The sequence below is a fragment of the Columba livia genome, chromosome W (assembly GCF_036013475.1).
Source record: "Columba livia isolate bColLiv1 breed racing homer chromosome W, bColLiv1.pat.W.v2, whole genome shotgun sequence".
In the NCBI taxonomy this organism is placed as follows: Eukaryota; Metazoa; Chordata; class Aves; order Columbiformes; family Columbidae; genus Columba; species Columba livia.
In genome coordinates this window covers 13,918,130-13,931,425 of record NC_088641.1, presented here as the reverse complement: position 1 = coordinate 13,931,425, position 13,296 = coordinate 13,918,130, and the positions used below count along the sequence as shown (strand labels likewise).

The window sequence follows — 13,296 nt, the reverse complement described above, 5'->3', positions numbered from 1 at the left end:
CTACTTGGGAGAAGAGGCCAACACCCTCCATGCTGCAACCTCCTTTCAGGTAGTTCTAGACATTGATAAGGTCTCCCCTCAGCCTCCTGTTCTCCAGGCTAAACAGCCCCAGCTCCCTCAATGGCTCCTCATTAGACTTGTGCTCCAGCCCCTCACCAGCTTTGTTGCCCTCCTCTGCATCCTCTCTAGTACCTCCATGTCCTTCTTATGATGAGGGGCCCAAAACTGAACACAGTGTTCAAGGTGCGGCCTCACCAGCACCAAGTACAGTGGCACAATCACTTCCCTAGTCCTGCTGGCCACACTATTCCTGATACAAGCCAGGATGTTGGTGGCCTTTTTGGCCACTTGGGCACACTGCTGGCTCATGTTCATCCGGCTGTCAATCAACATCCCCAGCTCCCTTTCTGCTAGACAACTTTCCAGCCACTCTTCCTCGAGCCTTTAGCCTTGCTTGGGGTCGTTATGACCCAAGTGCAGGACCCAGCACTTGGCCTTGTTAAACCTCATACAATTGGCCTCAGCCCAACGATCCAGCCAGTCCAGATCCCTCTGTAGAGCCTTCCTACCCTCCAGATCAACACTCCCACACAACTTGGTCTCATCTGCAAACTTACTAAGGGTGCACTCAATCCCCTCATCCAGATCATTGATAAGGAGATTAAACAGAACTGGCCCCAATACTGAGCCCTGGGGACACCACTCGTGACCGGCTGACAACTGGATTTGACTCCATTCACCACAACTCTTGTTACTTGGGAGAAGAGACCAACACTCACCTCTATACAACCTCCGTATGGGTAGTTGTAGAGAGAAATAAGGTCTCCTCCCAGCCTCCTTTTTTCCAGGCTAAACAACCCCACTTCCCTCAGCCGATCCTCATAAGCTACCAAGGGAACGAACCAGGAAAGGTGGCTTCCAAATTTGTTTCTCACTAACAGAGAGGGTCTTGTAGGAGATGTGACGAAAAAAGAAATTACATGGTCAGCGGAAGCAAGGTCAGGTGTCATGGGAGGAATACAGAGATGCTGCTCGCCATTGTAGGGAGGAAATTAGTGCTGCCAAAGTTCAATTAAAATTGAAGCTGGCCAGTACTGTGAGGGACAATAACAAAGGCTTTTTAAAATATATTAATGGTAAAAGGCAAGCTAGAAATAATATTGGCCCATTACTTGATGAGCATGGTCAGCTTATTCACAGGGACATAGACAAAGCTGAGACATTTAATGCTTTCTTCACTTTTCAAAACTTATGATGGACTCGAGGGCCCCCATAACCCTGGACTAGTAAACCATGGCTGAGAGAACGATAACCTCCCAATCAATCCAGACCTTTATGGGGTTTACTACTCCAGCTAGATCCCTGCAAGGTGATGGGGCCTGATGGGATTCATCCAAGGGTGCTTAAAGAGCTGGCTGACGTCATAGCGAGACCTCTCTCTGTGATTTTTGAGCACTCTTGAGAATGTGGAGAGGTCCTGGATTACTGAAAGCTGGCAAACATTGTCCTAATCTACAAGAAGGGCAACAGGGATGATGCTGGCAACAGGCCTGTCAAACTCACTTCTGTTCTGGGCAAAATCATGGAGAAGATTGTTCTGGGAGTTACTGAAAAACATCTGAACAACAACACAGTCATTGGTCCCAGCCAGCACGGGTTCATGAGGGGAAAGTCTTGCCTGACCAACTTAATTCTGTTCTACGACAAGGTTACCCACCTAGTCGACCAAGGGAAGCCTGTCAACACGATCTTTTTGGATTTCAGTAAAGCCTTTGATACTGTCTCTCACAGTATCCTCCTGGACAAGATGTCCAGCACACAGCTGGGTAAACACACAGTGCAGTGGGTGAGCAGTTGGCTGATGGGCCGGGCTCAAAGGGTTCTAGCAAATGGGGTAAAGTCGGGCTGGCGACCAGTCACTAGCGGGTTGCATGGGGATCCATCTTAGGGCCAGCACTCTTCAGTGTCTTCAGAAATGACTTGGACACAGGACTTGAGGGACTGATTAGCAAGTTTGTTGATGACGCAAAATTGGGGGCAGCTGTTGACACTCTGGAGGGCAGAGAGGCCCTGCGGAGGGATCTGGACAAACTGGAGAACTGGGCAATCACCAACCGCATGAAGTTCAACAAGGGCAAGTGCCGGATTTTGCACCTGGGACACAGCAGCCCTGGCTGTACATACAGACTGGGGACGAGATGCTGGAAAGCAGCTTCGTGGAGAGGGATCTGGGGGTTCTGGTTGAGGGCAAGTTGAACGTGAGCCAACAGCGTCCCTGGCAGCCAAGAGGGCAGCTGTGTCCTGGGTGCATTCAGCACAGCATCGCCAGCCAGTCGGGGGAGGTGATTCTCTTGCTCTGCTCTGCACTGGTGCGACCTCACCTGGAGCACTGGGTACACTTCCGGGAGCCACAGTGCAAAAAGGATACAAAGCTACTGGAGAGTGTCCAGAAGAGGGCTACAAATTCGGTGAAGGGCTGGGAGGGGAAGCCATATGAGGAGCAGCTAAAGTCACTTGGTTTGTTCAGCTTGGAAAAGAGGAGACTAAGGGGAGACCTTATCACAGTCTACAGCTTCCTCACAAGGGGAGGAGGAAGGGTAGGCACCCAACTCTTCTTTTTAGTGACCAATGACAGGGGAGGTTTAGGTCAGACACTAGGAAAAGGTTCTTCACGCAGAGGATGGTGGAGCACTGGAACAGGCTCCCCAGGGAGGTAGTCAGGTCTCCAAGCCTGACAGTGTTCAAGAAGAGATTGAACAACTCCCTCAGACACATGGTGTGAACTGTGGGGTTGTCATATGCAGGGACAGGTGTTGGACTCGATGATCCTTGTGGGTCCCTTCCAACTCATGACATTCTATGGTTCTGTGATTCTAGGACTTGTTCTCTAGGCCCTTCACGAGCTTCATTAACCATCTCTGAACTTGCTTCAGCACCTCAATGTAGTGAGGGACCCAAAACTGGACACACTTTTTTATGTGGGGCCTCACCAGTGCCGAGTACAGAGGGATGATCACTTCCCTAGTCCTGCTGGCCACACTATTTCTTGTGGAGGATGAAGACACGGACTCTGGCAGGGCACAGACCAAAAACCTTTTTTACACAAACTGCCATGCTTTATAGCTCTTTCTGCTGTCCACACGCTATCAGTGCTATGCTGATAGGGTAAAGCCTTGTAATCATGCGTATTCTTCTATCACTGTATTGGTTAAAGTCCTTTGTCCATGCAGTGCTGCAACTCTGGAACCACATCCTGTTCCTTGCTGTTGCTTTCTCAAAACTTGCTCATTCTGCTTCTCAAGGGCACAGACCTGTCTCATCAAGGTCAAACCCTTCCTCATATCCTACAATTTGTGATACAAGCCAGGATGCTGTTGGCCTTCTTGGCCACCTAGGCACTCTGCCAGCTCATATTTGACCGGCTGTCGACCAACATCCCCAGGTTCTTTTTGGCTGGGTAGCTTGCCAGCCACTCAGACCTGTAGCATTGCACGGGGTAGGTTTGACTGAAGTGCAGGACCCAGGACTTGGCCTTATTGAACCTCATACAATTGGCCTCAGCCCATCAATCCAGCCTGTCCAGTGGCCTCTGTAGAGCCTTCCTACCCTCCAGCAGATCAACACTCCCACCACACTTGGTCGTCTGCAAACTTAGTCAGAGTGCACTCGATCCTCTCATCCAGATCATTGATAAAGAGATTAAACAGAACTGGCCCCAACACTGAGCCCTGGGGAACACCACTCGTGACCGGCCGACAACTGGATTTGGCTCCTTTCACCACAACTCTTTGTGCCCGGCCATCCAGACAGTTTTTTACCCAGCAAAGAGATGACCCATCCAAGCCATGAGCTGCAGCTTCTCCAGGAGAATGCTGTGGGATACGGTGTCAAAGGCTTTACTGAAGTCCGGGTAGACAAGATCCACAGCCTTTCTCTCATCCATTAAGTGTTGTAGAAGGCAATCAGGTTGGTCAGGCAGGACCTGCCTTTCGTAAACCCATGCTGACTGGGCTGGATTGCATGATTGTCCTGTATCTGCCATGTGATGGCATTCAAGATGATCTGCTCTGTAACCTTCCCTGGATCCTTCTTCTGACCCTTCTTGTACATGGGCATCACATTTGCTAACCTCCAGTCAACTGGGACCTTCCTGGTTAGCCAGGACTGCTGATAAATTATGGAAAGTGGCTTGGTGCGCATCTCTGCCAGCTCCCTCAGTAGCCTTGGGTGGATCCCATCTCATCACATACACTTGTGCATATATAAGTGGTGTAGCAGGTCGCTAATCATTTAACCTTTTGTTATGGGGGCTTCATTCTGTTCCATGTCCTTGTCTTTCAACTCAGGGGGCTGTGTACCCCGAGAACAATTGGTTATACTGTTAAAGACTGAGACAAAAAAGGCATTAAGTACCTCAGCCTTTCTGTCATGCTTTGTCACTATGTTTCCTCCTGCATCTAATAAAGGATGGAGATTCTCCTTAGCCCTCCTTTTGCTGCTCATGTATTTATAGAAACCTTTTTTATTCCTTTTGTGGCAGTAGCCAGATTAAGTTCTAGTTGTGTTTTGGCTCTTCTGCCTGCATACCCCGATGACATCCTTGCAGTCCTCCTGAGTAGCCTGCCCTTTCTTCCAAAGGTCATAAACTCTCTTTCTTTTCCTGAGTTCCAGCCGAAGCCTTCTCTTCATCCAGGCCGGTCTTCTTCCCTACTGGCTCGTCTTTTGGCACAGGGAGACGGCCTGCTCCCGCACCTTGGAGATTTCCTTGTGAAGAATGTCCAGCCTTCCTGAACTTCTTTGCCTTTCAGGACTGCCTCCCAAGGGACTCTGTCAACCAGCCTCCTCAACAGGCCCAAGTCTGCCCTCCAGCAGTTCTGCTAACCACCCTCCTTCTCCAATAATAGAAAATTCGATCCTTTCATGATCGCTATGCCCAAGATAGCCTCCAACCATCACATCACCCACAAGTACTTCTCTGTTTGCAAACAAAAGGTCCACCTGGGCACCTTCCCTTGTCATCTCACTGACCATCTGCGTCAGGAAGTTACCTTCCAGACACTCCAGTAGCCTCCTAGGCTGTCTCCTCTCTGCTGTATTGTATTTCACAGAATGTTAGGGATTGGAAGGACCTGGAAAGCTCATCCAGTGCAATCCCCCCATGGAGCAGGAACACCCAGATGAGGTTACACAGAAACACGTCCATGCAGGTTTTGAATGTCTCCAGAGTAGGAGACTCCACAAGCTCCTTGGGCAGATTGTTCCAGCGATCTGGCACCATCACTGTAAGTTTTTTCTCATATTTAAGTGGAACCTCCTATGTTCTGGTTTGCACCCATTGCCCCTTGTCCTATCACTGGTTGTCACCGAGAAGAGCCTGGCTCCATCCTCCTGACACTCCCCCTTTCCGTATTGATCCCCATGAATGGTCACCCCTCAGTCTCCTCTTGTCCAGCTCCAGAGCCCCAGCTCCCTCAGCCTTTCCTCACACGGGAGATGCTCCACTCCCTTCAGCATCTTGGTGGCTGCGCTGGACTCTCTCCAGCAGTTCCCTGTCCTGCTGGAACTGAGGGGCCACAACTGGACACAATATTCCAGGTGTGGTCTCCCCAGGGCAGAGCAGAGGGGCAGGAGAACCTCTCTGACCTACTGACCACCCCCTTCTAACCCACCCCAGGTACCATTGGCTTCCTGGCCACAAGGGCCCAGTGCTGGCTCATGGTCACCCTGCTGTCCCCAGGACCCCCAGGTCCCTTTCCCCTACACTGCTCTCCAACAGGTCATTCCCCAACTTATACTGGAACCTGGGGTTGTTCCTGCCCAGACACAAGACTCTACACTTGCCCTTGTTCTATTTCATTAAATTTCTCCCCGCCCAACTCTCCAGCCTGTCCAGGTCTCTGGATGGCAGCACAGCTTCCAGTGTCAGCCACTCCTCCCAGCTTGGTGTCACCAGCAAACTTGCTGACAGTCACTCTATTCCCTCATCCAAATCATCGATGAATATATTGAATAATACCGGCCCCAGCACTGCCCCCTGAGGCACTGCACTAGATACAGGCCTCAACTGGACTCTGCCCCATTGACCATGACTCTCTGGCTTCTTCCCTTCAGCCAGTTCACACTCCACCTCACTACCCGATCGTCCAGACCGCACTCCCTCAGTTCAGCTGTGAGGATGCTGTGGGACACTGTGTCAGATGCTTTACTGAAATCAACATAGACCACATCCACCACTCTGCCATCATCCATCCATCTTGTTATGTCTTCATAAAAGGCTATGAGGTTGGTCAAGCACAACTTCCCCTTGGTGAAGCCATGTTGACTGCCCCTAATGACCCTCTTATCCCTGATATGTCTTGAGATGGCACCAAGGAGAAGTTGTTCCATCAGTTTCCCAGAGATGGAGGTGAGGCTGACTGGTCTAGAGTTATCTGGGTCCTCCTTCTTGCCCTTTTTGAAGACTGGAGTGACATTTGCTTTCCTCCAGTCCTCAGGCACCTCTCCCGTTTCCCAAGACTTGGCAAAGATGATGGAGAGCGGTCCAGCAATGACCTCAGCCAGCTCCCTCAGCACCCGCAGGTGCATCCCATCTGCACCCATGGATTTATGGATGTCTAGACTATTTAATTGCTCCCTAACCCAGTCCTCATCGACTAAAGCAAATTCCTCCATTGACCTGGCTGCATCCGGGGTCTCAGGGGTACAGGGCTCCCCAGGACAGCCTCCAGCAGAGCAGACAGACAAAGAAGGCATTCAGTAACTCTGCCTTCTCTGTATCTTCTGTCACCAGGGCACCCACCTCATTTATCAGTGGGCCTACATTGCCTCTGGTGTTCGTTTTATCTGCCACATATTGGAAAAAGCTCTTCCTGTTGTCCTTGACCCCTCTCTCCAGGTTTAATTCTAAGGAGGCCTTAGCTTTCCTAGTTGCCTCCCTACACCCTCTGACAACAGCCTTATATTCTCCCCAAGTGGCCAGCCCCTCCTTCCATGATCTAGAAACTCTCCTCTTCCACTTGAGCATACCCAGCAGTTCCCTGTTTAACCACGCAGGTCTCCTGGCTCCCTTCCTTGGCTTCCTACGTGTCGGGATGCTCTGATCTTGTGCCTGGTAGAAGCAGTCCCTGAACACTAACCAACTCTCTTGGGCCCCTTTGCCTTCAAGCAGCCTTGCCCATGGGATTTCCCCTAGCAATTGCTTGAAAAGGCCAAAGTTGGCCCTGCTGAAGTCCAGGGTTGCAATTCTACTTGTTATTCTGTTCCTGCCACAGGAGATCCTGAACTCCACCATCTCATGGTCACTGCAACCAAGGCAGCCCTCAACCTTTACCACTTCGACCAGCCCCTCCTTGTTAGTGAGGATGAGGTCCAGCAGTGCTCCTCTCCTAGTCGGCTCCTCCACCCTTTGCATCAGAAAGTTCTCATCAATGCACTGGAGGAACCTCCTGGCCTATTGCAACAGGCCCTGCTAAAAAGTCTGTCCCCATCTTTCTTATAGGCCCCCTTTAAGTACTGGAAGGCTGCAATAATGTCTCCCCAGAACCTTCTCTTTTCCAGGCTGAACAACCCCAATTCTCTCAGCCTGTCCTCAAAGTAGAGCTGTTCCATCGCTCTGATCATCTTGGTGGTCCTCCTCTGGACCGTCTCCAGCAGGTCCATGTCTTTCCTGTACTGAGGGCTACAGAGGTGGACACAGTACTCCCGGTGGGGTCTCACCAGAGCAGAGGGACAGAATCACAGAATCCCAGAATGTTAGGGATTGGAAGGGCCCTGGAAAGCTCATCCAGTGCAATCCCCCCATGGAGCAGGAACACCCAGATGAGGTTACACAGGAAGGTGTCCAGGCGGGTTGGAATGTCTGCAGAGAAGGAGACTCCACAACCTCCCTGGGCAGCCTGGTCCTTGGTAGTGCTCCAGTTCACACAGGCAGGGCAATCAGGAAAGGTGCTTCTAGGTCTCTGTCATAATAGTGAGCACTCGCCTCAGAGTTATAAACTGTGCTCCTGCAGAGAAAGGCCCTGCGATGTCTCATGCTTGTACCCAAACAGAACTGGTATGGAAGGAGACTTCAGTACAGGCAGTAGGTTGCAATGAGTGCCCAGACCCTTGTCCTGGAGAAAAGGTAAGTGCCTGCATAAGAGGTGCACAGGTTGATGATCTGATACATCAGGTGGCTGAGTTTCAGGAAACAGTTAAAAGGCTGCTTAGTATTAGAGGAGCTGAGATGGAGATAGGTGGTTTCAGAACTGTGCTCCTATAGCAGACACCAATGAGAAGGTAGCTGACATCACTGAGAATGAGGCACCTTGGACCCCGGTGACCTGCAAAAGCAGGGCTCCACCTCAGTCTCTACCTTCCAGCATCACAACCAAAAGCAGATGTGAAGTTTCAACAGCTATAGACACCAATGAGCAAGGTCTGCAAGGAGAAACGGTACCAGCAGCACACAGTGGATACCATAAAAAGAAACAAAGGGTGCTCATAGTGGGTGACTGTGTTAAAGGGCACTGAAGCATCCATCTGCCATCCTGAGAGGGAGTCACGAGAGGCAGGCTGCCTTCTGGGAGCTAAGATGCAAGATGTTGCCGAGAGGGTTCCACAACTTGTCAAGAGCACAGACTACAACCCACTGCTGCTCTTTCATGTAGGCACAAATGACACTGCAAGCCGGAACCTGGGCAGAATCAATGAAGACCATAAAGCCCTGGGGGTGCAAGGAAAATATCAGTGCCCAAGTCATCTTTTCCTCCATTCTACCAGTTGGAGGAAAGGGGGCGGCCAGAAATGGATGCATAATGCACATTAACTCCTGACTTCAAGGCTGGTGCTGTCGTGAGGGTTTTGGCTTTTATGACAATGGGACATTCTTTTATGACTATAACCTGTTAGGGAGGGATGGAACCCACTTGTCTAGAAGAGGCAAAGGCATCTTTGGCAATAGGCTGGCCAACTTGGTGAGGCAGGCTTTAAACTGAAGAGCTCGGAGAGCAGGGTCCAAAGTGGCAATGCTCATGGAATTGCATCCAACTGGGGAATAAGCCAGGCCAACCAGAGCAGCGACAAATATTCCTTAGCTGCCTCCCAAAATGAGAATCAGAAGGCCAACCACCTCAAGGGTATGTTTGGCTCTGGTGGTTCCTTCTGCACACCTCATGAGAAACCTGCATGCTTGATTACTTCTCTGAATTGACTGCACACCAACACATGCAGCATGGAGAATAAATAGGAAGAATTAGAGATCTATGTGCAGTTGTAAGGCCACACAGTGCTCCAGGTGAGGCCGCACCAGTGCAGAGTAGAACAGGACAATCACCTCCCTTGACTGGCTGGCAATGGTGTGCTGAGGTTCCATCTGAACATCAGGAAACACTTTTTTACCGTGAGGCTGACTGAGCACTCTGGTTGCCCAGAGTGATTGTGAAGTCTCCCTCCTTGGAAATATTCAAAAGTCATCTGGACATGGTTTTGGGCAATTGACTCTCTAGGTGGCCCTTCTTGAGCAGGGGGGTTGGACAGGATTACTTCTAGAGGTCCCTTACAACCTCAGCCATTCTGTGAAAAACAAACAATATAGTAAAATTTGACATTACCCCAGTTATTGCATGCTTCTTTTCTTTTGATAGTTCACATTTTTCCTGCCTAATCATTACTAGGTTTAGTAATGGTAACTGCTTGAGTAAAAGTTTAGTAGGAGAAAAAACTCCAGCTTGTGGCATGTATCTTTAAAATATGGGTCTGAAAAGAGGTGAAATGTAGTCAGAAAGACTGTAAAGTCAAGAGGGGAAAATACTTTTTTCTTCTCATGTGTTGATACAGCTTAAGGATTAGAAAAAGAGTGTGCTTATACAGGTGTGAGCTGAAAAGAAATCAAGAAAACAAGTTATCTATCAAGCAGAAAAAGAAATAGGGCTTCTGTCTATAATCACTGAAGAGATGTGGAGATCAGAGGATGTCCCTGATGACTGGAAGAGGGCAAATGTCACACTCATCTACAACAAGGGCCCAAAGGAGGACCCAGGAAACTACAGGCCCATTAATCTTACTTCAGTCCCTGGGAAAGTAATGGAACAAGTTCTCCTGGAAGGTGTTACAAGCCAAATGAAGCAGGTAATTGGGAAAAGCCAATATGGATTTACTAAAAGCAAATCATGCCAGACTAACTTCATCACCTTCTACAACAAAATAACTTATTCTGTTGACATGAGGAGAGCAGAGAAGTGGATGTTGTTTACCTGGACTTCAGCAAAGTGTTTGACACTGTTTCCTACAGCCTTCTCCTAGACAAACTGGCAAGATACAGACTGGATGGGTAGTCTGTGAGATGGGTAGGAAATTGGCTAACAGGTTGCACTCAGAGGGTGGTAATCAGTGGTTTTTACTCAGGCTGGCAGCCTGTCACAAGTGAGGTTCCGCAGGGATCAATACTGAGCTCCACACTGTTCAACATCTTAATAAATGATCTCGATGATAAGATTGAAAACACCCTCACCAAGTTTGCTGATGACACCAAGCTGAGTGGTGAGGTGGACATGTCAGAAGGGAAAGCCATCTTACAGAGTGGCCTGGATAGCCTGGAAGGGTGAGCTAGCAAGAATATTGTGAAGTTAGAAAAGACAAATACAAGGTCCTGCACCTGAGATGGCATAACTAAAGAGCCCAGTATCTGTGTGACTGGGGAGCAGCCTTGCTGAAAGGGACCTGGTGAACAACAAGGTGAATACGAGTCAGCATTGCACCACTTCAGCAACAAAGGAAAATCGGATTCTGGGCTGCATCCACAGGGGCCTTACTAGCAGAGACAGAGATGCGATCATCTTGGTCTACTCAACGCATGTCAGGCCACACCTGGAATACTGTGTCTAGTCCTGGTCCCCACAATTCAAGACATGGAGAGACTGGAGTAAGTCCAAAGGAGGACCATGAAGATGATCAAAGGGCTGGAGAACCTGCCCTATGAGGAGAGACTGAAGGAGTTGGGTCTTTTCTCCCTGGAGAAGAGAAGGCTCAGGGGGGACCTCATCACAGTATTCTAGTACTTGAAAGGTGGCTATAAAGAGGATGGAGGCTCTCTCTTCACAAGGAGACATATGAAGAGAACAAGGGACAAGGGGTTCAAGCTGTATTGGGGATGGGTTTCATCTCAATTTAGGAAAGAAATTTTTTACAGTGAGAACAATAATTCACTGAAACAACCTCCCCAGGGATATGGTAGAGTCCTCCATCGGTGGAGGTTTTCAAGATATGATTGGACAGGGTGCTAGATAATCTCATCTAGGCTCCCTTTCCCATGACAGGTTGGACTATGTGATCTTTTGAAGTCACTTCCAATCTGAGCCATTCTATGAAATATTCTACTCAACTGATAGTGTCCAGAAAGTGGAAATCAAACTTTAAAGCTAAAAACCACGAGGGCAAATAAAATAGGAAGAAAAATAATATTTGGTAGACTGAGGAAAATTGTGAGGAATGAACAAGTGTAGAGAGGCTTTAAAACATGATAGTCTTTAAATGTATGTGAAGCAAAGGGCTTCTAACAGGGTTACAGGAGGCAGTTCAGGAAGACAGTTAATGTAGAGAAACTCAGTTTTCTCTGTATTGGTCATCTGCGAATGACTACAAATATTTGGTTTCTTAAACTGATCACATATCTCTTAACTGAAATTATTATGATGGAGAGGTCTAGGTAACCATTTTAAGCAGGGACAAGCAGTGAAAAGGAGAGGTAACTATTTCTGTTCAGGACCGCATGTAAACATGCAGGTGAATGGTTTTCTTATCACTAACACTGACAACTCTAGGAGCTATCGAGTCCCAGCAGAACTTCAGTACAATACACAAACTTAAATCAAGTTTTTCATGGTGGTTGGTTTTGATCACATTGACTTTACTTGTTAATTACTGTTACTGCACTAACAAATTAAAAGATGAGGCACTGCTGTGCTGGGATAGTAGAGCTGATATGTACTCCAGACATTTTAAAATTATTTTATAGCTATGTAAGCGTGGACCTGGTAGGAATGGAATGCATATGCTGAACTATAGCTCTATATGGCATTTATTTACTAGCAAATATGGATCCCATTGGTGTGAAATCTATGCTTATCTTTTACAAAAAGGTCTTTGGATCACTTGTTAATATTTTTATATCCTAAAACTGTATCAGACAGGGAGTACCTGTGTTGAATATTATAACAAAATAGGACTTAAATCTTTTTCTTGAAGTAACCGTTTGCTCATTTTTCTAATATAACTTCTGTGGTTGCCGTAGCATTAGTATTTAAAATAACTTGATGTTGCTAAAATGTGCTCTAGTAAAAATCATCAGGTGGGCAATTAAGTGTTTGCATTATGAAGGCAATAGGTTCTACAACTAATTATAGTTGTTTAACTTTATGGTGTTTTGATCTAATCTGTTAAGTCTCCCTCTCTAATGCTAGCTGAAGTAAATACTATTGGAGTTTCAATATGGTAAACAAATCACTCAGCTAAAGGTTTTTTTGTTTACATTGGCACAGAGTGAAGATAGTTTAAGTCCCAAGAGACAACGCCTTTCTCACTCAGTCTTTGACTATACAGTGGTATCACCAACTGCATCACCGCCAACGCGACCATGGGAGATGGCGTCAAATAGGCAGCCTCCTTTGGCTCGGTCCAACCAACATCACTTCCTTGGGGAACGCTGCAGCACACCTGCACGAAGTAGGAGGAGGTAAGTAAGCTATTTAGGTTAGGGGCCAGTTTATTATGCTCTTTATTGTCAACTCAGGGGAAGCCTATTTCAGGTAACAATGAATAGTATTTATTATATGACAAATATTCTAATGCTTCTTTTGGCTTTTTTTTTTTTTTTTTTTACTAAATTATAATAAGTGCAGCAAAAGACTGTATGGAAAGTAATTTCAGTTCTTGCATCTTCCAATAATTTGTAAGAGTAGAAAGAAATTGGAGAAGAGAATGCTTGTTAACACTTCCCTGGTGAGATTATTACAATGGCTGGTTGTTCTCATCATGAACAAATTTCCTCTTGTGTCCAACCGGAATTTCCCCAGAAATAACTTGTATCCATTACCCCTTGTCTTTTCCATGTGACTATTTGTAAAACAAGTCTCCATCTTCTTTGTAGCCACCCTTTAAATACTGGAACATGGTGATGAGGTCTCCCCTAAGCCTTCTTTTCTCAAGGCTGAACAGGCCCAGTTCTCTCAGCCTTTCCCAGTCCTGTCATCATATTTGTGGCCCTTCTCTGGACCCTCTCCAGCCTGTCCATATCTTTTTTGCATAGTGGGGACCACAAGT

At 47.7% G+C, this 13,296-nt stretch overlaps 1 protein-coding gene across 4 annotated transcripts in view; it reads left to right on the top strand.

Annotated features, from left to right (window-relative positions):
* Nucleotides 1-13,296, top strand: part of LOC135577134 (E3 ubiquitin-protein ligase RNF38-like) — a 153,335-nt gene that overhangs the window by 68,636 nt on the left and 71,403 nt on the right. For all 4 annotated transcript variants that reach the window (XM_065044892.1, XM_065044891.1, XM_065044890.1 and 1 more), the window contains one exon: nucleotides 12,516-12,709. In XM_065044892.1, coding sequence (XP_064900964.1) covers nucleotides 12,516-12,709 — 194 coding nt within the window. The remainder of the gene's footprint in view (nucleotides 1-12,515; nucleotides 12,710-13,296) is intronic.